This window comes from Taeniopygia guttata, chromosome 2 (assembly GCF_048771995.1).
Source record: "Taeniopygia guttata chromosome 2, bTaeGut7.mat, whole genome shotgun sequence".
Lineage (NCBI taxonomy): Eukaryota > Metazoa > Chordata > Aves > Passeriformes > Estrildidae > Taeniopygia > Taeniopygia guttata.
The window spans coordinates 37,532,457-37,544,617 of NC_133026.1; the positions used below are offsets into that span (position 1 = coordinate 37,532,457).

General features: G+C 34.1%; 1 protein-coding gene across 6 annotated transcripts in view; it reads right to left on the reverse strand.

Moving 5' to 3' along the window:
* Positions 1–12,161, reverse strand: part of ZNF385D (zinc finger protein 385D) — a 422,931-nt gene that overhangs the window by 92,768 nt on the left and 318,002 nt on the right. For all 6 annotated transcript variants that reach the window (XM_030264974.4, XM_030264971.4, XM_030264973.4 and 3 more), the window contains one exon: positions 1,002–1,112. In XM_030264974.4, the coding sequence (XP_030120834.1) occupies positions 1,002–1,112 (111 nt within the window). The remainder of the gene's footprint in view (positions 1–1,001; positions 1,113–12,161) is intronic.

The window sequence follows — 12,161 nt, forward strand, 5'->3', positions numbered from 1 at the left end:
TAAAATTAAATATGTGATGCTGACTGGTCCAGAAATGGTGACTGAGATATTTTGAAATTATTTTCAAGGGATAAAAAGATGAGGGGAATGAAAAGAGCTACAATATTTTTACCCCTAGATGAGAAATCTCTAAAATTAGGCTTCAAGGTTAAATTTAAGTTTTTGAGAAGCTCATGGTTTTGATAAATAATCAATAAACTAAAAATAGTACAAACTGTATATAAATAGCTGCCTTTAAAGAGGCAGGAGTACACAAGAATTATTTCACTTCTTCCTATGACCCTTGTGTACAGTTTTGGGTTTGACCTCATTCTAAGTTAAAACTTTTTTATTTTACACAACTAACTTCCATATTTAAATGACATAGTGAATTAAAGACAGAGAAAGATTAGTAATGCCTATGTGAAGAAACTTCCTGAAGAGCCAAGAATAGCAGAAAGAAATACATTTTACTATGTCAGGTTTGGTCTGCATACACAGTGATTCTGAGAAGGAAATAGGAGAGCTAAAACCTAAGAGGCTTTTCTGTGACACAACAGGTATTAGCTGGCAAGGAGCATCACAGCACAGCTCCCTTGGGTAATTATGGGAGACAGGTTTACTTCCTTGGTGTATTAGGAGCATCTCCAGTTCAACTTCTTCTGCTTTGTTGCTGGAGCAGTGAGAGGATGCAAGGTAGGAGCCAACTGAAGGTACACATAACTGGTAGAAGAATTAGGATCCAGCAGATATACCAGGGATCAGCCAATTTTTCCTGTTTACACTCAGTGCAGCAGAACTGAAGTTGATGAGCTTATAGGGATATTTTGGCAGGGAAAATCTGGCTGGGTGTATAAACACTACCAAGCCATTGTGTTTATTTGAAACAGCTTACAGCCTTTTCATCTGCTGAGCAACAAACTGATATCACAACGTTTCGTTTAGGCTCAATTTCTGGAAATTATGGCACATCCTAGAAGATAAGTAGATATTTCTAATCTGATACAAAATGATCGACTTACATCAGAATTGAATCTCAGCTGGCAAATGTTGCATGATATGATTTGCTTTCTTCGATGAGGAAGAGGAACTCCAAATGTATGATTTATTACAGCTTTCTGAATTGGGTCCATCTGTGAAGAGAGAAGAAAAATAAAAAGCTTTTGCTGTTCCACTGTGTGCTATGTTATCTAAAATCTCAAAACAGATTCTATATCATGCCGTACTATGACCTAACAGAAAGCTACTATTTTTCTTTGAAAATGAGTATTTCTTCTTCATGTAGTTATACTGAGAGGTTATGCAGAAAGAAACAAAGAAAAATGTCATTAACTTTCTTGAAATGCATCTCCTTAATTTTATATGCACCAATCTCCCTTTACTGAAAAAGGGTATAAGCTGTAAATGCTGAACAGGCTTTCCTATCCAAACACCAATTTGTGATTTTTATGTCAGAGAAAAGCTACTTCAATAACTAAAACAAGAACATTTAAAATAAAATTACTAAGAAAAGAATCAATGAAAATGTGAAATAATATACATTATATATTATATGCATATATATATAATTATATATTATATACATATGATTTAATATATGAAATTATATTTTAAAATAATAAAAACACAAATCATTATATATATTATATATAATTATATATTATATTATATGTAATATAATTATGTATATATAATTTCAGAATAGCACATAATACCTCAGTATTACCAAATAATAATAATAATAATATCCCATGAAGCAATAAATGAATCTCTTCCTTGAAACAACATCTACACAACTTAGAAAATATACAAATCCTCCAAAGACAATTTTCAAAATCATTTGGAGGAAAGTATTTTGAATAAACTCTGCTTTAAGGATGAATTTGGACTTTTATGAAAATGATAATTCTTAGCTAATTTCTACCAGAACACTGATCTGATACTGTCTGAAAGTCAGGGTCCGTATTAAAAAAATTGTATGCCATTTTGGCAGAGAACTTCACTAAAACTACTCGAGGGATTTTTTTACTTGGTGGATTGAAATCACCTTCCCCAAATTAATTGAACAAAATGCTCATTTCTTTTTCACAAAAAACATTTGACAGATACTTTAAAAATCTGGTAATAGCTTTGCAGCAACTTGGTTAAGCCCCTGTTATTTTTTATCTTTAAATTGTTAAAAAATCACACATATTTTGAGTAATTCTGATAACCGGTATTCACAGAGCATAATCTGTCTATGTCCTGAAAAAAAATCCATCTTTCTCCATGTCCATGTCTCCATGATTCACTGTTTTCTAGTCTGTTGGCAAAGGGTTATTTGATAAATAAAGAATCAGAGTTTGTCCTTAGAGTAATCAATTATTCATGAAAGCTGTAATGGTAGACACTCATGGCCTCTATTGCAGTGAATCCAGAACAGATCACCACAGAATTTTTTCATCACCTGACAGTTGTTCACTGTCAAATATGAAATAGGTCTTTAAATTAATTCCTGTTGAAAAGAAAATAAGATTGGTTTAAAAAAAAAACCAAAAAAAACACAGGCACACACAAACCCCCCAAACAAACAAGGAAGACAGCAGAGTTTTATAGAATGGCAGAACGGTCTGAAAAAAATTCTCTCTTTGAGCATCTTCTTCAATTTGATGTGAAATACGTCATATATTTTTGTACTGACCGGCATAAAAGAACACCAATCCCGTCTAGAAATGAGGGATGCCACTGTAATATAACCCCAAAATTATATTGTTGACTAAGGGTAGAGTATATCAAGCTCTGAAAGATGACAGCAAGTTATGTAAAACTTTCTGCAGTGGTCAAACTATGCTTTAGGAGCACTCCTTTTATTGAGTAACATGATCTTGAAAAAGCCTACAATCCAAAAATACTATTCTATAGACCAAAAAGGACACCACTACATAGGAAAGTAAATAAATTGTAACAGCCCTTCTTTTTTTGACTGCTCCACTGAGAGGTGAATTCTTATACCAGCAGAATCAATAGACCTGTATCTTGCTATTTTTAACACTAAAGCATGACATGGTATTAACTGTTGCTAATTCTGTGCTGTTCAAGCTTGGAGAAATTCTGTTCCTCCTGCCACTGCAGGTCTAAAGCAATTAGGGAAACCTGAAGTTCAGATATATGGGTAAGTCAGCAGAGAGTAACAAGAAATCGTGCATTCTTTGATCCAGTGTAACTGGCTTCACATTAACCACAGCTGTGAAATTCTTTAGAGAGCTTCTTTATTCACTTCCTCAAGTTATGGCACTTCTCAGATAATGTGAGATAATGGCCTTGAGTGTTACCATGCTGATCTTTCCCACTATCACACAAGTGCCCATCATCTCACAATGACTTGAGAAAGTCAACAAAGTGCTCTATGGGTTAAATAAAAGGTACTTCCATGGTTCACAAGATGGAAAAATTAATTTTTTTGTAACTGGACTTATCCATCTTCACAGTAAGTATTCTAGCTCCAAATGAGGTTGGATTTCTGAGGCAACTGATGTTTTCATATTGAGAATGAGACAAAATATTTTTTAGAATTAAAAAGACCATGGATGTGTAGAATAGTTGCTCTGTGTTATATTTAATTTTAATTTGGTCTCATGGAAAAAAAAAATGTGTGGCTTATTTCCTAGTAAGACCACAGATTTTCTCTTGTTTATCTGCTGATACAGAAACTCATCAGCGACCTTCCCCTTGAGTTTTTCTAGAGTTCTAGGTATACAACTATATGGCATTACTGGGAATAGGATGCTTTGTATTTGCAGCTCTAAATGAAGAAGTGTTCCGGATAGAACACTTTGCAAATTAATTAAGAAAAACTGCTTCAAAATAATAATCCCTTCTCTGTCAGTTCATAGACTCATAGAATTGTTTGGGTTGGAAAGCACCTCATAGATCATCTATTTCCAAACACTGCTACAGGCAGGGACATGTGCCACTAGACCAGATTGCTCAAAGCCAATCCAGCCTGGCCTTGAACACTTCCAAGGATGGGAGGATTGTTCTTTGACACTGCAAAGCCAGTTAGACTTAAAAACTTAGCACCAGATTCTAATAAAGTTGGGACAGAATGCTTGAAGGATATTTAACATTATTTGTTTTCCCTGGAGATTTCATTTGGGAAACATCAGCAATCCATAAATTCCAAATGAACATCCAAAAGCATCAGATAAGCCTCCACAAGTTTTATGCAGGAAATCTGAGAGGCAGCAGGATACTTAGGTGCAGCATGACCTCCTACTTAGGACTCAGATCTCACAGATACTGGAAGACCTTCTGAGAGTCAGAGGAATAGAGCTTCCTGATTGCAGAAAATAGGGAGCAAGAATTGCAGGGAAATAGAGGGTAATAATATCATATAGTCAAGATAATCAGCAAGTACTGAGATACTTTAAAGCATCTCCAGCACTTTGAGACTTACTGAACATTACTAATTACACATATAAATTTCATTTCAACCTTTGTAAGTGGTATGCACTTTCAAAATAAAAGTTACCATGATAAACCTTGAAAAAATCTGCTTTTTACTTATTACTAGGGCTATTTTACAATACTGGAATTCATTTCTTTGATGAAACTAATTTAATTTACTCTCATTTAAAGTGAAGGACAAAGAAGTTTGTAATCCATATGAAAGATTATCATTCAGATGTTGAAGCTGAGCAGAAAACCAAGGCTGGCAAGGTGTCCCTTTACTTCCTCTTGACAATACAAGACAAAAAGTTTGCCCTGAGAGTTGCACTGTGTTTGACTTGTCCATCACCTTTTGGCTTTCTACTCTCCAGCACCAGACATTTTTCTATATGTCACACTTTTCCATGTGGTCAGTCTAGGGATAGCACAGTGCTCAAAGTTTACCGCAAAGCACAGGATTACTATTAGATTGAGCAATGAAGATAAATATATAATTTGACTGATTTTTGGTTTCAATACATGCACACCAATAACATTGTCTATGTTTTAATTATTCAAGCTGAAATTTGTGGCAAGATGATATGACTCACATTCTTTGATCAAATACTGTACTCCCTTCCCCAAACCTTTAGGAATTTACAATACTTTAGGAAAATCCAGGCTTAAACCAAGGGCTTAATAGAACTTTGCCCCTTAACTGCATATTCTTAGCTTTGACCCTATCATCATAATTTGGTTTTGCTTGTTTTAAATTCAGTCTTGCCAGACCTATGATATTAGCTATATCCCTTGTTCTTGTGCTTACTATAGAGCATGAAAATGCTCTTTATTTTGTGGACTGAAGATAAAAGGAGTGGCTGTTGCATGAACTTTTCTGGAGGAAACACCAACCACAAAATCCCCAAGAATTTGACTCAGAAGATCCCTTGTTATCCTACCTGCCTTGGACGTCTTTTCCAGAATCACCACAGCTGCTATCCTTGAAGGCTTTCTGTAGCAAAGTCGCAATCTCATTAAATTTTCAGTAAATATCTGTGTAATGCAGAACCTAGGATGGTATATTTTGCATACAGAGAAATCTGATTCTTTGGAAAGTAAATCTTACATATTTTCCACAAATAATTTCTAAGTCTTTTTACATTTGTGCATGAGCTTGCTTGTGTGTGTGTGTGTGTGAAGAATTGTTTTATGCTGAAGCTGAAATTCAAACACCAAATTTCAAGAATTTTCAGTGTTATTCTGAATTTCAAGAAATTTTTAATATGTATATTTTTATGAGTTTATTTTCTGTGACTTCTTATCCCAGGGGCATAAGAATTTGTCTAAGTTAAAAACAACAAAAAAGCAAGAACAAAGGAAAGCATGCAAGTTTGATCCATAAAGGTTCAAATCACAAAAGGGATATAAACCAAAGGGACTTATTTTTAATTTTTTTATTAAAACCAAAAACATTTCAGATGAGCATTTCAGATGCTTAAGGTTTGCAGTAAATTAATTGAAATTCACTAATATCTCTAAATAAAAGCATCCAGGTCAAAAGATAAGACAATGTGGATGCCTAGAGTCTGTTCAGAGCATATGTTAGGCCTAAATCAATCAAATAAATAAGAAGGTATTTTTACCTCACAACCAAAGAAACTAGTTGAAAAGGATGGACTCAGATCACTATGGTCTTATACTAAGTGAGCAAAAACATGTCAAGTCATTGAAGCTCTCAGGAAAAAGTTGCTGTAGACCATTTTAGAAGTAATTAAAAAAAATTACCCACCAAAAGACTGATTTCCTTTACTTGAACAGCTAACTGAATTTAGTGACATAGGACCACCATCTCTCAGAATCTATTAAAATCCAGATCCAATATTATTTGACAATAATATTACAATTAATATTGTGCTTATTTGGCCTAATTTTTTATTTATTAATTCATATGTTTGTAGAAATTCAAACCAATGGCAAGAAACCAGAGTCATAAATATACAATTATATACATATAATTGTAATAATTATGTACAATTACTCATAATATAATTCCTTTAATGTTATTTTTTTTGTAACATTGTGTTAGTGTTAGGGTTGTAACATTGATAAGAAATAAAGACAATTCAGTGCAGGCTCCTTTCATTCACTCTCTTATGTTCCAACAAACAGCGAAACGAATAAGAGTTTCTAAGAAGCAGTTTAAATCCTGTATCCATCTTTGCCATTACCAAGTAAAGATCCCAAAATATCACATCCTCTATGTCATACTTATTGCTGAACCTGACCCATTTTTAAAAATTCATGACAGATGCAGTTTTGACACCAACCAGTTCAAGCAAAATTGCCTGCTTGGTTATTGTTGTGCCATACTTATAGAAACACAGAAAGGTTAAACTATAAGAATGCTCCTCAATGGTGCAAAGTCATTGTCATTTATAGCTCAGGACTCTTAAAACCAGTAATCTTCTCACAGCATAATGTGACTATTTCGAATTGAAAACTGAGCAGTTCCTCTGTGATCTCAGTGGCATCAAGAATTCACCGACATTTCCTCTGCAATCATGCTGGTTAGTGGTAGAGATGCAGCACTATTATACTAGATACACAACATTTTAATATTATTACTTATGCAGAAAGTCAGATATTTTGGAGTACTCCTGTACTTTCAGACTTTTATTGGCTGTATAGACTGCCCACATCATGGGCACTGTGCAGCTGAGTGGGAGCTACTCCTTCTCCAAGAGTTACTTGGCATCTACTTCATTTGCATTTTCAAGTAGCACAAAGCATGTGCCACAGGTCTAAAACTTCTTGGAAAAACATGAAGTACTGTGTGTCACACATTGCTGTTCATTTCTGTGTTTGCACAGCAATCCCAACACTCATAAAAGTATTTATTAACCATGCACATTAAAAAAAACTCTGTGCAGAACATGATGCTTTCCAGAAGTGTCAGACCTATAACTTACAACCTACCTGACACCTTCTTAATATCCTGGTGACCGTGTCAGAAAAGAGCAGCTCAACAACAGCTCAGCAATTTGATCTTAAGTGTATCTGACATTCTACATTTCCATAAGAAATAAGTCCCATTAGTAAGTTGCCACTCCAGGGCTGTTTTTTCCCAAAACCATATTAATCTGTGAATAAGAATCTTATAAACTAACTAAAGAACACAATTCAAAAGGAATGATGGTAAAAGCTTAGTGAACATAATTAAGCACACACACAAAAAATCATGTTCAACAATATTTTGGTTTCATGTACGAAGAAAACAATATCAAACAGTTAGAATACACATTCTAGATGTGCTACCATGTATGTCTTAGCCTTTTACAGCTAATTTATTCAATATTGCCCTAGTAATTATGGTGAATAATTATGCAGAGTTGAACTCAGCACTACCCATCTTTTCTTAATGTCTACCATTTCTGTTCTTATCAATGAAAGAGGGCAGAATTAACCTGATGCTTTTCATGTACATAAACAGGAATATTGCTCATCCTTGTTAAATATAACATAATTAATGTAAAATATGTGCACCAACTACAACGATGTGCAATATTTACAGAATAATTACTTTTCTTTAAAAAAGTGGTATCTACTAAAAAGAAAATTGCTGTCAGTTCCCAAAAAGTGCAATAGATACTCAAATAGTACTTCAGAATGAATTCCCAAGGTAAACCTTTATTCTTTTGTTGAAATCCTATAAGAGCGTTTCTTGCTTTTTTTTTTTTATTTTTCCTAACAGAGCTATTTAATTGTAACAGTTGTCTAGTCACCTTTCTGATGTGACTCTAGTATTTCTTTCCTTCTTTTTGTTATTTTTTTTCTTGTAGATTTTTCCACTTGCAAATGAGATGCTGAAGCAGCAGCAGCAGTATTCCTGGCAAGCTGCTTGAATAGAGAGAAACCAGTCAGAGCAAAAGGATTTGCATTCACAGTGGTATTGCAAACAAATACTGTAACCACAGAGAGATTATGCAAATCCTTACACTCTGATTGTCTAATAATGGTTGTCAGTCAAAAGACAAGAATTTGCATATGCTAAAGCTAGTGAGAAATAATCACACAGTGATTATGCTAATCAAACACACTAAACAACATGTGAAGGATTGTCAAACTGGAACAAATCTGTGTATGTATGCTAAATACAGAAACACACAGTACTAAGAGAACTTTAAGGTTGCAGATCAAGCCCTTAAAACATGAAATGCCTATAAGCCTTAATTTGACACGTTTATGACTTTATGTTTTTGAAATATGTTCACATCTTTTCCCCAAAAGGTTTTTGCTTTGTCCTGCTTAGAAGATGGACAATGTTCACCTAATGAACAACTGTTCAACATTGTGTTTTGTCCAAGAGGTTCAATGAATAACCCTAAAGCTCATTGACTATATAAAGCTGAAACTTCACTGCCAATAGGAATTATCAGCCTATTCATTGGCTCTCCTACAGTCTTCACTGGCCCAGGATGTGAGTAGTTCACAAGTATAATTAACTTACTTTGAAAACTTGGTTTTTAGATAAGAGATATTGTTTTCTCAGAAATAAAGAACAAAAGTTGTACACCAGTTCAAGTTACTCAACCTAATGTACCTGACAGTACTTACTATTATATTGTCTTTCCTGTGTTCCCCACACAATTCCTGATTCCAGATTGATCTGTGAGGGTGAAGAGACAGACTAAAGACAGCTTTACAACTGCAAGTTGGATTTACAATCCATAAAGTTGTTTGGGAAACATTTGTGTTAGGCGACTTGCCTAACATCTCAGGGAACAACTCTCTGGAGTGGTATTCAACTGATTTTCTAAAATGCCCTTATTTTAGTCTGATCTCATTCAAAACACGCTTTCTGGTTTATGAAACAAAGAGAGCACAAATAATATAGAAAATAATCTCCTCAATTGTGAAACCAATATTGATTCTCAGTTCTTATCCAAAGGAAAATTCTACCAGACCTATAAGATTCTCCTAAAGAAGAGAAGATGAAAGGCAGCCAAATGTGGTGTGTTTATCATACTGCTCAATTATCTAGTGAACAACACTCAATACAACAATTGCAGCATAAGAACAGACCAACATGAAACAGATCACCTTGAAAGTGAGAGAATTACTCATTCCACTTCTAGTAGGCATTAACAAAGTGGTGTGCAAAGAAAGGGTGGATTGCTTCTTTTATCTGCTCACTTAAGTGAGCAGTGGCAGATGGCAAAAATATGATTAAACCAAAAACAATTGCTTAAAACAAAGAGACATAAGTGTTATATTCTCCCTGAAGATATCTCTAAAGATACCAATAAAGATAAAAACCTAAGGTTCACAAACACCATTTGTTTTCTGAGACTCGCCAAGAACAAAGGAAAAATGAGTTCATGAGAAAAAGAATCCATTTTAAAAAGTTAAGGGCATTTTCATGTTTGTGCTCAAGAGTTTGGAACAAAAAGTTGGCAGGCCTAATGAGGGTTGTACAAGAGATTCCCAATAGCCTCATTCATATGTGAATGTATCTCAGAAAACTGTAACAAACTGGTATTTAATAACAGTGAGTCTTTCTAATCACAGCAACAATAAAAGCAGGATGTCTGCCAGAGAACTAGCAGAGAGGTACTTCATTCACTCTTACAAGTGAGTTGCTTACAAGTGTCAGGGTGCAAAGTGGTCTCTGAAAACTACTACATGTTTTTTCAGAGAAGAGACTGCATATATATGCATTTAAGAACTAACAATATATATGCATTTAAGAACTAACAAAATAATTCTGCAATTCAAAGTTCCCATTCATGCTGCTACACTTTTTCAGCCTATTTAAACAATTCTTCTTATTTACCATTTTTATTCTGTTCTATAACTGGACTGTTTAAAGAGGTATAGTCTTAATTAAAAAAAATCATTATGCTTCTGACATTATTAAAATATTCTACCAAATCAATAATTTTATAGCATTTCAACACATTTCAAAATCTTACTTGGTTAAGATTTAACAATAGGAGAAGTAACAATTCTTAAGCCATATAGTTGCAGAATCAGAAAATAAAAAACTAAAAGGGACCCCAACAATAATTTAATCCATATATCCCATAATAAAAAGAAAAAAAATTGTTAAGGGGACTGAATAATTTTATCCCAGGTTCTGGTGGATAATACTTCAGTGATCAAGTATTTTCAGGAAGCAAAGCCTAAAATATAACAGTTGGATGTTGGAGACAAAGACATTTTCCAGATTCCCATTTTATAATTGTTTCAGTGTAAAACACTTTAACATTTTAATTGAAACATTTCATAAAGCTGGTCTGCTTGTTTAGCCACTATAATTCTGACAACCCCTTACAATGGAGTAATTAGAAAATTACTGCATTTTTCTCTTGGCTTTTAATAGATGTCTTTCTTCAGAATCTGGTACAAGTACTTCAGGTGGAAGCAGACATATTTGCTAGTATAATTATTTGACTACAGGTGTTCCTCTGGTTTGTTTTCTTTTTTTCCCAACTCCCTTCCTGTGAAGGGAAGTTCTACTCTCCTTTTTATGATAATTCCATGGATATAAATCCATGTGACCAACTGTCATCATTGTGCCTCACATCTTATATTCATAACCCACATAGAGATCACTTAAGAGCATTATATCTCCTTGCATGCAAATAATACTTCATCTTTGCTCAGATCATGGATTATGGACCACAGGAGAAGTCATTAACCTGCTTACTCTCTCCGTAACATGATTAGCTTTAAAACCTCCCTGATTTTTTAACCAGGATAAGACTGAGTGTTCAGGATACTCACTTCCACTAAGAGAGAGAGGAATATTAAATTGGTAAATGGAAAAAACAAGTTGCTATTTCTTGATATAGTTTAAGATCTTACATAATAACATAAATAAATCTTGCTCTTCTTAGTAACTATGTATGCATAAACAACTTAGGATTTGGTACCAAGCTGAGAGAGATCCCAAGGTGATGTAAATAGGTGGTCAAAGGTGATTTGCATTTTAATAAAGTACTTCTAACTGAAAAATTAACATCTACCTGATTTTTTCTTCAGGCACTCTAGGAAGCAGAAAGTAGGACAACATAGAAAAGAAATAATTTAGAAATTAATGGGATTATTTCCAACTCCAATAAATGGAGAGTATAACCCAACTCCCTATTAGATGAATGTCTCATTTTCTTCATGGTAAAAAAAATGGACTACCTTCCATTTTGATGAAAATAACACACTTATACCATCACTGGGTACCCACATTGTGACTGTACTTTTCCAGTAATTCTCTACAGATTACCACTGAGATTCATTCCAACTCCCCTGTCAGTCTTAGTGCCTAAATCATTAGTGCAATCCTGAGTGCACTGAACAGCTGTGGAGAAAATAGTTATGGCTCATTCACTACTTGAAGTGCTTTAATCCCTTCCTACTACGCATCTCTGAAATGTGGTGCATTAAATAATTCTCAGCACATTTTTATATAATATGGAAAAAGATGAAACATTAACAGTGTACTTTTCCATTCAATCTCATCTTTGAAGTTTTATCTGAGTGATATATCAAAATTAAAATTTAGAAAAAGGTATTGCCAGGAAGTACTAGTCTGACCCCGAGTTCTGAGATTTTTGTAGATCAAAACAGAGCTGAATGAAACCAAAGAAGGAAAGAAACCTGTTTTTACACGTGGGCATATACAAGTCCAAGATACCTCAAAACAAGATTAAAGTTGAAATATCCCCTCCTCCCAACAGTCTACTACCTTGAAATAAGTTTTAATATAACTACAAAGA